At 42.4% G+C, this 17010-nt stretch overlaps 1 protein-coding gene across 2 annotated transcripts in view; it reads right to left on the reverse strand.

Annotated features, from left to right (window-relative positions):
• The window catches only part of SYT9 (synaptotagmin 9), a 210149-nt gene that overhangs the window by 141121 nt on the left and 52018 nt on the right, over positions 1-17010 (reverse strand). For both annotated transcript variants that reach the window (XR_011249350.1, XM_069554537.1), the window contains exon 2: positions 214-565. Coding sequence is in view for 1 of the 2 variants with exons in the window: in XM_069554537.1 (XP_069410638.1) it covers positions 214-565 (352 nt within the window). In the remaining variant the exon portion in view is untranslated. The remainder of the gene's footprint in view (positions 1-213; positions 566-17010) is intronic.

Here is a 17010-nt window from a genome sequence, read left to right on the forward strand (position 1 = left end):
TACTGTTATTATGAACTAAGGCGAGATTAAGCAGTGCTCAGGAACCTGACTGGAGTATAGGAAGCAACAAGTTTTCCCACATTCATGTCTCTGATACCAAAGGGACATGTGAAAGGTTACAGGCTCCTTGGCTAAATCAATGCCATTGCTGTCAAGAGAAGGAAGCGGGGCAGCATTTGCCTTGCATCCAGAAAGGAAGGGGGCAGTACTGACCGAGCTGATGAAGTTGGCTCTGTGACTTGGCGTTGCACGCGGATGCCATGGGCACAGCTGTCCTGCTCCCCCGTCTGGGTTGAAAGAGGAATGTCTGGGGAGGTGTGACTGATCTTCATGGAGGAGTCTGGACAAGGGGTGGGAGGGTCTAGGAAGCCCTCACTGTTCTCCTGCTCATTGGTCTCTGTGTCCGTGTAGTTAAGAGGCTCCTGGTTGTTGTCTTTGCTACTAGAGAACAGGCCTCGTTCTCGCCACGGAACCCAGCAGAGTTTCCAAGACACGAAGAGAGACACACCAAAGAGAGCGAGGCCACAGGCAGTGACTACAAGGGTCAGCAGGCTCACTGAGATATCTGCAAAGAAGCAAAGATCAAAGGTCAGTGGGATTGCTCCTCCAGTGCCCACCTACTGCACGGTGTGGTCAGAATGACCCTCTCATTCATGCATCCCTCAGGAGTGATGGCAGAAGGCCAGGCCTGGGATGCTGCCATATCACCTGGGATGTATACTGAATGTCCCTGCTGATTCTGAGGCAGGGACAATGAGGATTCAGACACAAGCACAGAGGGTGTAACATGCAGGCATGTTTAGAAACAAACAGCCTGCGATAGCAAGAGACAGGGTGTATTCAGGGGACCAGGAATGCCCTGCAAGGCAACTGAGACCCTGTCCCCTCAGCAATAAAAATCATTGATATTCTGGGAGTAGAGTGGTTTCAACTATCATTAAAAATTCCTCTGTCATCTCAGAGAGCAGTATAATTTGGGAGTCATTTAAGTAACATCTTTTTTAAAACAAGAGAAAATTAGAGTGCTTTTCCCTCTCTTTTTGATATGAGCTTTTAAGGGTCTAAACATCTGGCAGCTCAAGGCCTCTGAAGCCTCAAGCATACCCACCACCTGGTGGTCAGGTGCCCAGGACCGGTGGAGAACAGTCACAGTTTGGGTTTCCCCAGTAGCAGAGCTGAGACAAGTGGTCAAGGGCAAGAGGTTTATTTAGAAGGTGAAGAAAACATAGGTAGGGGAGTAGGGAAGTGACCCAGTTAGAAGAGGGAAGTAATTCAGGGGGGTAAGAAAGCAGCCAGTAGGGGGAGGGGGCTGTGTCAAGCCAGCTACCACAGCGGAGGAACAGAGATTAAACTGCTGCAGAGGGTCCACACCCCAGGGGCCTGAGTTTCTTTTAGCATCAATCCCCTTCAGTTATTGATTTGAGGGCAGCTCTCAAGGGGCATCTGCTATGTGGGTGGCAAAGTAAGTTTCTGTGGCCAGAAAATTTCCACATTTCAAATAATGCAGGGCTGGCCTAGGAGGTCAGTAGGCAGATGCTCAAGTGCCAAGGGAGAGGGGTTGTGTGGGGCAACAACAACATCTGCTACACGGAGCATGGCCCCACGGCCTCAGCCAGGGTCCATGGCAGTGCAGTGTCTAGAGTTGGTGTGCACCCAACGCTCGGAACAAAGCCCATCCCTCTCCAGGCTTCTACCCCACCCTACAGTAGAGCCAGGGAGAGGCTGACACATCAATCTGAACTCATTCCTGGCACTGTGGTGCTATAAACTCCTTCCTTAATGGACATCCCTACCTGCCCTAACTGGGCTCCATTACAGTCTGAGGCCCCAAGGATTCGTCCCAGGTTCTGCCTTTACTGTCCATCATTAATATTTGCACTGCTTCAGCCAAAGCTTTCTCTAGATGTCCAACAATGGAGAACATGACAGACACACTCTAACCTTCACAGACCTTCACTCTAACCTTCCCCTATTCTAGTAAAGGGGAAAATTAGGAATCAGTTACTAACAGTCACAATGTCAACGATTCACAGCACACCAACAATCCATGACATGAGACAGATGAGGCACGCATGTGAACCCATCCTGCAAGTCACTTCCCTAAGGAATCAAGCTGACCACCTGCTGTCTGTGCACTTTTCAACATGATTCTTAAGGTACTTGATCATTCTTATGAAACGATAAGACAATTTCTTCATGAAAAATTGCCCTTGACAGAAAGCCAGCTGCCAGAGCTGGTGATGGATCTGATGTGTCTCCTCCATGCCTCCCAATCAATCTTTGCCCTTGTGGCGAAACAACATCATATCTCTGTTTGGAAACACAGGGGCTCCAGTTTCAACATTGGTAATTGAGCTCAAAATCTTTGCTTATCCCATTTCTCTTTAAATATCACTGAAACAGGATAAGCAAACTATATAACTATGGAAAACAAGGACAAGTACTTTCTATCTAATACTGAGGCATTTCTGGGATTGTTTTGAACGAAAAACCAATCAGGGCTGAACATTTAACACAAGCCAGTGAAGGACAGGGAAGCCTGGCATGCTGAAGTCACAGGGTTGCAAAGAGTCAGGCACGACTGAGCGAATGAACAACAAAAAACAACAATGAAGAAATGCTGAGGGAAAAACAGAACTTAAAAATCTCAGGTGCAGAGCAACAAAGGCAGGGATGGGGGATAGGGAAGAGTCAAGGCGGGCAAAGTAAAGGACACTAGAAATCGCAAATCATGGCGCCCCAACGTGAGGGGGGAGAGAACATGGTTTGGTCACAGGCTCTACTTGGTTCTGATAGCTCACAGAGCAGGATGGAAAATTTGGTGGTGAAAACTTCTATGATAGGTGGTAGTACTGGGAGTGCCGGAAAGGAGGAAACCCTTCCCAGTGAATCAGGCTGCCACAGCAAAGATCAACCTCTACCCGCTCCAATGAAATATAAAAATAAAACCATCTGTACAACACAGTGAAACCCCTTAATACATTCTGTAATCCAAACAGAGGCAACCCCCCTTCTCTGCATCATGTTAATCACTTTAGCACCAACCTGACACACACACCACTAGGAGGATGGCAGAGGCTGGACACACTGGAAGGCAGTAAGGTTACAAGTGTGATGTGATAATTATATATTATCACTTACCAAATATCCCCTCTTCCACACCATAGTGCCCCCTCCAATGATGGAGCATAAATCTCAAACCCTTGATGTTGGTCTTGGCCACATGACTTACTTTGGTCAATAAAGTACGTGTAGATATGGCCCATGCCATCTTGGAGCAGAGGACTGTTGGGCTCCCACCTTCTGCCATGAGAAGAAGGCGGCTGATATTTCAGCCTAGGGGCCACAGTGGAAGACTTGAGGTGCAGGCCCAGAGTCCAGAATGAAGAGCAAATTTAAACCTGATGCACAGACTGGGCAGGACAGCAAAATGATCCATAGATCCATGAGCAAAACTTAAACAGTTGATGTTTTATTTAAGTCACCAAGATTTTGAATGTGTTTGTCCCTATAGCAAAAAGTTGACTAATAAACATGATCAGATAATTTACTGTCCAAGACTAAGATATATTTAAGAGGGTAAAGAGGTGAAATCAATAATCACATTGACAAGACACTTTACCCAGGACTGTCTAGGCCTATGGTCACCCTGCATTCAGAATCCTACTTGAGCTCTGAACTCATCCGCGTGGTACAATATGGCCTCTTGGAGTTTACTTGGCATTGACAACATGCTAAATAGAGTAAATCCTAGGTCTATTTCTGCTAGTCACCATAGCACCTGACCCAGCTTAGCTGAGTCTCAGCTTAGGTACCCTAAAACCACCTTTCTCCCAAGTCCAGTAATGGGAGATCCATGAAAGCAGGGGTTTTGTCTGTCCCTCTTAGGGCTGAATCCCAAGCATTTAAAGGGTGCCTGAAACATAGCACACATTCACTGTACATTTGATGCAGCCCACCAGAGAGCCCTGTGGTCACCTCCAGGTCTACCATGAGTTAAGGCTGTGTGGCCCGTAAGCTCCAGGAGCCACTCACTAGTCACATTCATAGTTGTTGACAGATGTCTATGCATCCCAGGTACTACAGAAAATAACTGGCAAATAGCAAGAGGGGCTTTTCTTATTTGCACAAAAGTGCCCTATAGGTGAGCAAGGGGTCAGAGAGCACCAGGAGAAACCAACAGTGACTTACACAGCCACACCAACCACTAAGTGCAGTCATCAGGACTTCTTGATAGCAAATAGCTCAGGGGACTCTTTACACACTCTATTTGTACTTTTCTCTCTTTTTTCAGAAAGAAGTACTAGAAAGCTGCTTTAGCCTCACTAAGGCCACACATACCATCCACCTCTGACCCACAGCCTCAGGAAAGAAAGAGGGAGAATTCATTCAGAACCACAAAATAGCTTTTTCAGAAAAGGAGTTATTGCTTAAGTAAGGTGGTAGGTACATGGCCATTTGTTTTATTACTGATTTTTAAACTACATGTATTATACAGACATACACACATATATATTCTTTGGCACTGACATATTTTATAATAAAAATTGAAAAAAGTAAATAATACCATCAAAAAGTTATTACTCTAAAGACAATTTTTCTGAAAAATAGAAAAGTGTAATCGGCCCTTCTGTCCAAGAGTCAAGAGAATAACCAGGTGGTGATCCAGGATGAAATGAGGCAAATGGTAGGTAACGCAGCTGGGACCCAGAGCCTCAGGGGTGCCGCTGGTTGGGGTGACTGTGCATCAGTCTGTACCCAGAGCTGCTGCAGAACACCCCTTCAGGGAAGAGGCAGAGCGGTGTGTCCTGCCATCAGGCCTGACCATCAGCACCCTCTTCTGCAGGCCACTAGCCCTCGCTATAGGACATGAAGTACTGCAGCAACATCCCCAGACCCTGGACACAAGGCACCAGGACACCCCTAGACCCAGCAGACATCCCAGCGGGACACATGATTCCAAGGGATCCCTGCAAGCCTGAAGACTTGCTCTAGAATGACAAATATTACTGCCCAATGAACACACGGCTTGGGTACCTACACATCGTGTAGGAACAGCAGTTGCCCTGCTGAACAGTGAAAGGATGGGAAGAACGTGTAAACTGATGACAACAACAGAGCCACAGGGCAAAATCAGCAACTTGGAAGAGGCTAACCCAGCTGAGCCATCAGAATAAATGACACCTGACATAAAACAAATCAATGTGAGAGACAAATTGACTCATATATTCAGTGAGATGTTTAAATTGCGGCCAAGAGAGATAAGTATGGCTGCAGCCGTAACCAGAATCAGACACCCCTCAGATTTCACCTGGTTTAACTATGAGACTGTAGCCCTAGAACTCCATAGCCAGCCACATTATCACAAGAGGAAAGGCATTTTCAGCCATCAGTGACTCAGAAAATACGTGATTCATGTACCCCTTCCTGCATAAAATCTATGGAATTCTCCAAACAAACAAGTAAAATTTTATGTTACAATAGAGAACTCAAGAAGGGAAGAGCTTTCTAGATAAAACATGTACTTAGATACTAGATACCACAAGAATTAGTGATAATCAAAGAAAACAGTAAAAAGTGTATTAAAACTAATTGCTGGTTTTGAAGTTATAAAGTTCAACAGAACTATAAAGGAAAAAAATCCACTTAAAAGAGCAAAGGAATGGTAACTACATTCACTTAAAATTCCAATAATTTCAACAAAATGTGGGAAAAGGAAGAAGGAGGGAAAAACAAATTAAATGGCCTACACTGTTAGCAGGGAGACGTGACAGATGACAAATAACTTCAACTTGATGTTGATACGGAAATTAGGTGTAAATATGTACCTAAAATATTAGAGGGAGATAGTGACTCATAATGGTGCATATGCATACAGATTTATGCATATATATCCTCTCCTTCCTGAGACACCCCCTGCCCATTAAATAATATGAAACAAAAAGCATAAACTCACAATCACAAAGAAAACAGCATGGGATGATTAGCAGTTTGTTGTGCTGTGCTTAGTCGCTCAGCTGTGTTTGACTCTTTGCAACCCCATGGACTGCAGCCCACCAGACTCCTCTGTCCATGGGGATTCTGCAGGCAAGAATAGAGTGGGTTGCCATGCACTTCTCTAGGGGTTCTTCCCAACCCAGGGATCAACCCAGGTCTCCCACATTGCAGGTGGATTCTCTACTGCCTGAGCCACCAGGGAAGCCCTCATCCAGGCTCAGGATACAGACATTTTCAATACGGCAGTAACTAAGACTAAGGTACTGATTTGAAAACAAGAGTAGCGACTGAAAATCTTCCCCCAATACTGTCCAGTATGTCTAGGGAGAAACCAAGGCGACTAGTGCAAGAATTGGTGCCCAAGAATAGAATTCTCCATATCCTGGCAAAAAACGTAACCTCATAAAGAACGCTTTAAGTAAATATTGACTGTTAAAACCTCAGTCACAGATGCATAGCCTTACACCCAGCTTTTCTACTGCCTCACTCTTAAATATGACTATGTTCCTTGGAAGAATAGCTATGACAAATCTAGATAGTGTATTAAAAAGCAGAGATGTCACTTTGCCAACAAAGACCCATATAGTCAAAGTTATGACTTGTTTCTAGCAGTAGTCATGTATGGATGTGAGAGTTGGACCATAAAGAAGACAGAGTGCTAAAGAACTGATGCTTTCGACCTGTGGTGCTGGAGAAGACTCTTGAGAGTCCCGTGGACAGCAAGGAGATCAAACTAATCAATCCTAAAGGAAATCAACCTTGAATATTCATTGGAAAGACTGGTGTTGAAGCTGAAGCTCCAATACTTTGACTACCTGATGCAAAGAGCTGACTCACTGGAAAAGACTCTGATGCTGGGAAAGATTGAGGGCAAGAGGAGAAGGAGGTGACAGAGGATGAGATGGCTGGATGATATCACTGACTCAGTGGACATGAGTTTGAGCAAACTCAGAGAGAGAGTGAAGGACATGGAAGCTTGGCATGCTGCAGTTCATGGGGATGCAGAGTCGGGACTGAAAAACAACAACAATGCTTCAAAGAATCGCCAGCCATATAGAGAAATCTCACGGCAACATCAGCATATAGAAGGAAAAAAGAAAACGATGTTCCCAGAGAAAACAGAGATTAGGAAGGAAACAGCAACTTTTAAAACATTTCAATCACAGGAAATTTCCATGATGTATTTCCTCTATAAAACAAGGGCAGACTACTAGAATGAAATGGAGAAGAAAATAAGACAATCTTCTACCTTCAAAAGAGGACTAACAATCCAAATGATCCCTAAAATTTTAAATGGCTCCCCACTGCTTTACAAAATAAATTCTGAACGTCTTCACAGAGTATCTCAAGGGCCTCCAGGATTCCTCTTTTGAAGGTAGTTTTGATCAAAGATTATAAACCACAGTATCCTGGAGGCACTGACTCAAGTTGGTTTGGTGGGTTCCCAGTGACAAATGACATTACTCTCCAAGCTGAATTCTTTGGTGTGGTAACAAGGGCCAGAATTTGTGGCCAATTGAGACCAATTCTTAACCATTCTTTTATGACAACATTGAAAAAAACCTTAAAAAATATCCTTGCATATTTGGATTCTGATTTTTTAAAAAAGAGAATCATAAGCACATTTAAAGTACTTGGGCTTTTTTGTTTTTCTAGTATGAAAGGAAAATGCCATTGTATTACAGGTTATTTCTTTGGTGAGTTTCACCAGAGAAGAATATTAAAGGTCTAGTTAAAATGTTAAAAAAAAAAAAAAAAGACAATCTTCTTAGGAAAAAAAACCAAACAAACAAAAACACGATTGCTAAAACAAATAAAAAATTCAAAAGAGGGTAACCAAAGGTTCAGAAAACTTAGGCAAAATTATGCTAAAATTATTTCTACATTAAAAACCACACGGAGATAGAGCAAACCATTTCTGTTGGGATGAAATTAGAGGAGACTTTCACTTCCATGTTAACTTTTTATAAAGAGTAAATATTACTGAGGAAAAAAATGAAAACATTTTTTAAGCTGCTGTAGTACATGAAGTACGTGTGGCAGCACATTCAGGTGAACTTGGGTTTGTAATCTCCAAACATTTCTGAAAAACAGTCCTTATTTAACCCTGCTCCTTGGTTTATGAAGAACAAAGCAGTGCATATTATGAAAATCATTACAAAAATGGTCATCTCAGTTCCCCAGCACATTTCTCCTCCAAGTCAAACCCGTAAAAGCCATTTTTACCCTTGTCTGCTCATCTTTGTTTAGGCTTTTAGATCCATGAACAAAATATCAGGAGACTGACACAGGCTATCAATTTTTTATCTTGCTGATACCTATTTTAAACTTACAACTCTTTCCTCTCATGCTCATTCCATACGAGAAGGGATGTTTTAACACCAGAAACAAATGACATTCCCTTAAAATACTATATTGAGCTTTATGAATAAAATTATTACACTGTCCTTATTTTGTTAATTGCTTCAGAGTTGTGAGAACTTTGAACTTTGTATTTTCTGTCGGGATATAGCTGATGAACAGTGTTGTAACAGTTTCAGGTCAACAGAACAGGGGCTCAGCCACAGGTGTACATGCATCCATTCTCCCTCAAACCTCCCCTCCTGTCCAGGTTGCTACATAACGCTGAGCAGAGTTGTGTGTGCTATACAGTAGGTCCTCGCTGGTTTCCACTTTAAACAAAGCAGTGTGTACAAGTCCATGCCAAACTCTCTAACTATCCCTTTCCCTCATCCTGCCCTCTGGCAACCAAAAGTTCATTCTCTAAGTTGGAGAGTCTTTGTTCATTTTGTAAGCACATTCATTTATATAATTTTAGATACACATATAAGGGATGTCATACAACATTTCTCCTTCTCTGACTTACTTCACTCAGTATGATCATCTCTAGGTCCACCCATGTGGCTGCAAATGGCATTATTTCATTCTTTTTAATGACTGAGTAGCATTACATTGTATATATGTACCAAATCTTCTTTATCCACTCCTCTGTCAATGGACATTTAGGGTGCTTCCATGTCTTGGCTATTGTAAACAGGGCTGCAATGAGCACTGGAGTGCATGTATTCTTTCGGATCATGTTTTTCCCTGGATATATGCCCAGGAGTGGGATTGCATGGTCATATGGTAGCTTTGTTTTCAGTCTTTTAAGGAACCTCTGTACTGTTCTCCATAGCAGTGGTACCAATTTACATTCCCACAAACAGTGTAGGGGCAGGGTTCCCTTCTCTCTATACCTTCTTCAGCATTTGTTGTTTGTGGAGTTTTTGATGATAGCCATTCTGGCTGATGTGAGGTGATACCTCATTGTAGTTTTATTTGCAAACATCTTCTCATCTGTCTCTTGGCCATCTATGTCTTCTTTGCAAAAATGTCTATTTAGGTCTTCTGCCTATTTGTTGACTGGGTTGTTCTGATGTTTGCCTCATGAGCTGTTTGTAAATTCTCGAGACTAATCCCTTGTTGGTCACATTATTTGCAAATATTTTCTCCCAATCTGTCAGTTGTCTTTATGTTTTATTTATTATTTCCTTTGTTGTGCAAAAGATTTTGAATTTAAGTAGGTCCCATTTGTTTACTTTTGTTTTTATTTCCATTATTCTGGAAGACAGATCAAAAAAGATATTACTGTCATTTATGTCAGAGGGTGTTCTGTTTTTCTCTGAGTTTTATGGTATCTGGCCCCACATTTAGGTCTTTAATGCTTTTTGAGTTTATTTTTGTGTATGATGCTAAAGAATGATCTAGTTTCATTTTTTATATGTAGCTGTCCAGCTGTCCCAGCATCATTTGTTGAAGAGACTGTCTTTCCAATACTGTGTAGTTTTGCCTCCTTTGTCACAGATTAACTGACCATAAGTACATGAGCTTATTTCTGGGCTTTCTATCCTGTCCCATTGATCTATATTTCTATTTTTGTACCAGTATCATACTGTTTTGATGTCTGTAGCTTTGTAGTATAATTCAAAGTCAGGGAGCCTGATTCCTCTAGCTCCATTTTTATAAATCAAGATTGCTTTGGCTATTCAGAGTCTTTCGCGTCTCCATACAAATTCTGAGATCTTTTTGTTATAATTCTGTGAAAAATGCCATTGGTAACGTGATAAGGATTGCAATGAATCTGTAGATTGCCTTGGGAAGAATAGCTATTTTGACAATACTGATTCTTCCAATCCATGAACATGGTATATTGTTCCATCTATTTGTGTCTTCTCAGAGCTGTGAGAACTCTATCCTGCATAAATAAGGCACTGGAGATTGGAAACTACTGCCCTAGTCCCTTGAATGTCAGTCCTGCCCCGTCTCTACTTATGACAACAGTGTAGCTCAGGGCAAAACAGGAAAATAGATGACATTTTTGATACCCACCCAGTCTTCTTGTCCTGAGCTCCCCACTTTAACTGCTCTCTCAACCTTGTGTTATCCCAGAAGACTAGAATTTTCAAAGGGATTATATTGGAAACTAAAGACTTGATGTCTGTGTCTAGTCCTCTCACTGCCATAGAGACTTAGGGTGACAGCACAGAAGAGCCAGTGAAGATGCTCAGAATGAATCAAGGTGTTTCCAGGGCAGGCAGAGGAAACCTCGAATCACAATTGAGGAGGGAAACAAAAAATATCAGAGCTGGAAAAAAAGGTGCTGAGTACTGAGGCTGAGGTGGATGGGACATAAAAAGGGAGAGGAAACTCATGGTCAGAACCTGGGATGACAGGAACTGGTTTAAAAGAATGGTGCAAAATGAACTATAGCAGGTAGCTCAAGATCACTGATACAGTCACTAACATATGATTTACCTTTCTGCAAAAGGATTTGAGACAGCTTAAAAAATATAATGCAGCAGAGTAGGAGATACTTTCCAAGGAAATCAGAGCCAAAGAAAAATAAAACTAAGATGAAGATGAAGTCAGGGGGAAGTAAATAGCCAAAATGCATACATGAGGTTTTGTAAAGTTGCCAGAGGTGGCTACAGAATTGGCTCCCAACATCCCATGTATCACAGAAAAGAAGAAATATAACCAATGATATGATTCAGCATCTAGAAAACTATACAATTAAGAAATACTTGAGACAATGAAAATCTGCACTAGAAATGTAATGATATTAGAGGTTATTATTAATTACTTTTAGGTATGATAATTGTATTGTGGTTATGTTGTATAGACAGATATATAAACATTCAAATGATATCATGTCTGGAATTTACTTCAAATTACAGATAAATCAAGATTGGCCACAGGTTAATAATTCTTGAAACTAAGTAATGAGCACATATGGCTTATTATATTATTCTCTCTACTTTTGAATATGTTTGACAAATTCCTAACACAAAACAAAAAACAAAACACGTTTTGGTTGGAGAAAATGTTGATTTCTGACTTCAGTCTTAGACATTCTTATTTAACAGGTCTTGGTGAGATTCCTTTAATCTCCATTTTTAACAAGCATCTCAAATCTCAGATTAACCTGATGCCAACAGTCTCCAGACAACAATGAGTAAATAAGACCAAGTAAACACTGCATCTATGGTTCAGAACACAAGACGCCTGCCTAAAACAGCTGTGTCTTGGGGGCCTAATAAAGACAAAACTGGGAAATTCAGTTAGACAGTCAGGCCATGGAGAACCTGAAGATATCACATGGTAGCTTGTAGGGAAAGTGATAATGTAATTAGATGGAGGGAAACAGCCAAGACTAGACAGCTTTGATGATGAGATGTTAGGTGTTTCAGGGAACCAAATCAATGTGGAAACACTGTACTAGAATAAACCTAGAAGTCATCCAGAACAGATTTGTTGATCAGAATTCCCTCATCAACAATCCCTTCCATGTGACCATATGGACTTTATTTGAACACATTATTTTCTGTATTTTTTTTAAACTTAATGCAATGAACATGTATTATTGTGCAATTTTAAAGGTAATAATAATAACAATAATAAAATTATTACATTCAAAAATTACAGAAGTCAGTGCAGGGGAACTTAGTCCCCCAATACCTCAATAGCCCAGAGGGTTCTGAGTGGTGACCTTTATCTTGGATAAAAAGTACATAATAGATGTTAGGCTACAATTAAATGCTTTAGTGTTTAAATACTTGAACCTAAGTTGTCTGGGAAATATAATCTTGCAGAAACCTTGCTCGTTAATACACTGTAAGGCACCAAAGCACACTAGTAGAAACACTAGTGTTTCACACTAGTAGAAACACAAGTTCTAGAAACACACAGCCAAGGTCTGCAGTCCAGTATCAGTTGTGCAACATAAATCTCTTGGTATTCTGTTTTCTCACAGCAGCATTAGGACAATAATACAATTTATTCCTTAGAGTTATTTAGAAAGGTACTGGCAGTCAATAAATGTAAGTTACTGTTTTTTTCATGAGGTGTCTCAGATTCACCCACTCCACATCTAGACTTATTCTTACTGCCAAGAAGTGGTCACCATGGTTAATGAATAACAAGGCTTCCCACAGCTTTATGAAATGGGGCCAGCAATAAGCAAATATTAAGCCCCAAATGGTGCTTACTGAACTGAATTATGGAGAACAAGAGAAAGAGCTTCTATTGAGCACCTGATATTTGCTAAGGACCATACCATGGATACAAAGTAAAGAAGACTAGACCCTGCTCTCAAGGAATCACTAGTCCTTTCAGTAATGCTATTTACAACTCAGAGTGCTGCTGAAAATCAGAAGTGAGGGATATACAACCCAATCTGGAGCTCAGAGAAGGCTTCCCATAAAACAGGAGTGAGCCAAGTCCTACTTATAACCTCTTCTCTTACACAAAGGCAAAACCCAGGTCACTTGGGCACGTGGTCAAAAGACTTCACCAGAAGGAAGGGAAAGCCAGGGCTTCTGCATATGGCCTCCAAGCTGCATAGGGCATAACTTGCCCAATTGTACATGGAGGCCCTGGGAAAGACCTGGCATGTTCCAAGGCCTCTCAGGCCACCTTTGCCACCATTTATATTTTGTGACCCTGGGTAAGTCATTGCTCCTGTATGGTCTTCCTCATCTGCCATAAAGGGTCTGGGCAAGGTTCTTATAGCCTGTGGTTCTTGTGGACTTGCCAAATGACCTTGAGCTCACAGCAATGTTTCTCTAGAGCTAAAGCCATTCTAATAACTCCTACTAGTGACCAGAAGTCAATTGGTGCTCTCCACCTGAAAGCTATGTTTTAGGGCCATTCTTGGTTTTCATTCTTGCAGCTGACACGAGGTTGTCTTAGCTCATGGAAAAACATCGCCCCCTAATACAAACTGCCCTGGGTCGGGAATATCCCCAGGAGTAGGGCATGGCAACTCATTCTAGTACTCTTGCCAGGAGAATCCCATGGACAGAGGAGCCTAGCGGGCTACAGTCCATAGGGTCATAAAAAGTCAGACACAAATGAAGTGACTTATCATGTATTCAGTGCAAACTGCAAGGATTATTAAGGGGTATTAACTTGGGTCTGCAGGGGCTATTCCTTTATTAAGGTACTGAACCAGGTAAACAGATCACTCCAAGGCCTTAACTTTAAGTTCATGAACTGGTCAAACGAATTAGAGCATGGTAACTGGCAAGTGGTGTAACTGGATTCTATTGTAACTGACATAAAGAGAGGAGCATATTTAAAAGGACTGGGTCTCTGGCCCTATTGGGCTGCACCCCACAGGCCTACAAGGCCTTTACCCTGCAGGCCTAAAAGGCCTCTCTACCCAATAGGCCTACAAGACCATTACTTGCCCAGCTTCAGGACCGAAGGAAAAATCTAGAGTCAGCAACAGAAACACTGATGGTTTAACAGGTACGGAGAGAGCTTATATGTCTGAAATAAGGTCCTAGAGCAATTCATTACCACGTGTAGCAGACATAGCAGGACGGTGGCAGACTTTGCTCTGGGGACTAGGTTACCAGTTACAGGAGGAAATGACGTCAGGTCAGCTTATCAGTTACCAGGGAAACCAGCAGAGGGGCACGCCCCTTTGATTAACTATTGGAACAGTCATCAGCAGGGACTGGGGCAAGTGTGTAGGAAGGTCAGTTCTGTGACTAGGGTGCAGATGAATCCAGCACTGGTCCAGCAGGTAATATATGAGAGGACAGTCACCTAGAGTGGTCTGAACATACAAACCCTTGACCCTTTCCTCAGAAGGCTGTCCAGGTGATTCTGCCAGTGTTAAGGAAGCAGTCAGCCTAAAATTAGCATTGGGAGAACACTTTCTGTTGCACCTTCTATTTACAAAGTGCAGCCTCATCAGTGTGACCCGCACCTCCTCACACTGCCATCACCCCTCTGCCTTGGCCAGATGGGGCAGAGGCTGCTCAGGCTACACGGTGATTGGAGCTGCAAACTCTAAGAGCTGTGTTTTGGCTCTTGCATCCCAAATCCCTGAACTCCCACCCCTGTTGAGCCTGGGCCTCTGTTGTCTGCATTAACAGAAAGGCTTGGGAACTATCTTCAGGTTTGCTGCTGGGTTTCCATTCTCTCTTCATTTTCTACAGATATTATTTAATTGGAAAAAAAAGTCCATGTGAGAAAATATTTTACCACCCACTGTAGCTTCACTTGAAGTGCTTCCAAAATCTACAGTTTTCTGTATCATGGGATTCTGGTCTGTGCAGAGTAAATAAAACATTCAGATGTACTAAGATTCTTAAGAAATAACAGAAAATCTGATGTGTAGGGTTTTATATAATGGGGACTTTTTGCCTGAAAAGAACACCATGAAACAAATCTTAAGAACATGTGGAGATCAAGTAGAGCCCCAAGAGGTTAGTAACCTTCCCCGGTGTGCCTGCGGGAAACTGGAGTCTAGGTCCAGTTAGCACTGGATAGGATGACAGTGGGCACCTCGGAGGTCTGGTGTCTAGCTCTGTAACTTTCTATGAGACTCGGGGCTGCCTGCAACTTCTCTTTAGAAGCCATTTCTCACTTCTAAAATTGGAGGGGGGGGGAGGTGGGGTGGAAATGCCTCCCTGCCTGGCTCTTTTGAAAATTAGGTACCTACACCTCTATATGTATTAAGAGCTTGTCACAGTGCTTTCAAGTAGTGTTACTTAAAATTCTTTTCTAGCTTAGGACTGCTGCACTGGCCTAGGAATTCACACCTCCCACAGGACCTCTTTCCAAACTCTGTTATTCAGAGTCATTTCCCAAGCTAGATCTGGTCTTGCTTTGATCCAATTAGTCTTTAAATCTATTGTCTACCCTATGGAACAAGATCAAAAGGTTGCTGACAACCACCTTTGTGAACCAGCATTTTTAGAAAAAAATCTCACAAAGCAACATGTGGTGGGAATGCTTCTTTGCATTCCTGGCTCCCCTGAGGAGTGACTTTTCCCCAAATGCTCCTGGTCACTTCTCCCACCTCTTCCTGCTCCATTCAGAGGGGAAGTGAGTTACTCAACTAGCGTGAGGCAGCCCCACGTTTCCCTTCTATGTGGTACCTGTCTGCCTGCATAGGGCATGGTGCATTTATAGTACCTTTACTGAGAAGTCTGTTACTGTGGCTGGACCCCACAATAAGACAGACTCTCTCTCCTGGTTCTTCCTCAGGAACAGCTAGACAACTGTAGGACAGGGCCTTGATCTTTACACATATGTCCTGGCTGACAGCAGGCCTGGGCACATGCTATCTGTGTCTATACAGGTGAGGAAACAAAACTGCCAGGCTTCCATTAGCATGAAGGGAGTTACATGGGTGTTATTCTTTTCATAGCACAATAGTTCAGCCAGAGACAGGATATATGAGGAAATCATCTGCAGTCTGGGTGTAGACTTGTTTTTAAACACATGTGAGACATTCCCCAAGAGTCTCCCAATAATCCCTAGAAGAAGGACAAGAGGTCCCAGTGAGTCCTGGTGAACTGTTAGAGGAAACGGGTCAATGCATTTTCTGTATCTTTAGGCAGTTGAATTCTAGGCATTTCAGTTATTAGAATTCTATGACTCTAAAACAATCTTTTCCCTTTCAAATAAAAAAATTAAAAAATCCTATACTCCAATGATGTACTGTTTATATGTGATGCCCTTTAAAAGAGAGTCAAAGACTTTTTTCCAACATCTGATTAACTGACGTCCTAACATTTGGACACCTGACACATTCTGTCTTCTAACGGGAACTCTGTGTCGTGCATCTTCCATTCACCGCTCCAAACCCACTCTGCTTCGCTTTCCACTCTGCTTCGCTTTCCACTCTGCTTCCCTTTCCACCCTGCTCTGGGCCATGGAGGCTGACCTAGAGGGAATTCGTCAAGGGGGTCTGCTGAATTCAGCCAATAGGAGGCCCTCGTGGGAAACTGGAGAGTGGAGGGAGAGGAGTCACAGCATTTCCCTCCCCAGCTTCCTTCCTGCTGGGCCACCATGTTGGATGTGTCCCTCTGCTGAAACCCACAGCTCCTTTTCGGGGTTCTCTGAGACCTATGGGTAGCAATGGCCCCCTACTATTACCAGCCCTGAAGCAATGTACTATCCCTCACCATTTCCCTGAATCCTGACTACATCTCTGTAAAAAGTCCCTGTATTAAGGTTTTCTCAAGTTTCTTAACTTGACCATGCTGCCTGTTCCCACTGGCGCTCAGACTGATTCTCTGTGTTAATGACTTGTTTTCTATTCCAAGTGCTACCTCTTGTTTTGACCTGTGTAACCTCCCTGCATAATCTCTGGGAACCTGACCTTGTATCTGGGCCTAAGTTTCCTAATACATAGAATGAGAGGTGATGAGGTGGAAAAACTCTTCCAGAGCTCATATTCTTGAAGTTATTAGAGAGCTTTTATTTCCAAAGTATCTTCTACAACCTAGCATGATATCTAACATACAGAAGGCATCCAGTGTTTGATAAAATTCTAAGCTATGTATCACTTCCCTTTTTATATCCACTAAAAATGTCCTTTAGGAAAAGAAAATGCCAAAGAAACCATGTGTTTAAGTATACAGAATGAGCATTAAGATTACCTTTTCATGACTGATAATAATATATTTTATGCTTCTCTGAACATTTAAGTCTCCACAGAGGTAGTGCTGT

This window comes from Ovis canadensis, chromosome 15, assembly GCF_042477335.2.
Source record: "Ovis canadensis isolate MfBH-ARS-UI-01 breed Bighorn chromosome 15, ARS-UI_OviCan_v2, whole genome shotgun sequence".
Lineage (NCBI taxonomy): Eukaryota > Metazoa > Chordata > Mammalia > Artiodactyla > Bovidae > Ovis > Ovis canadensis.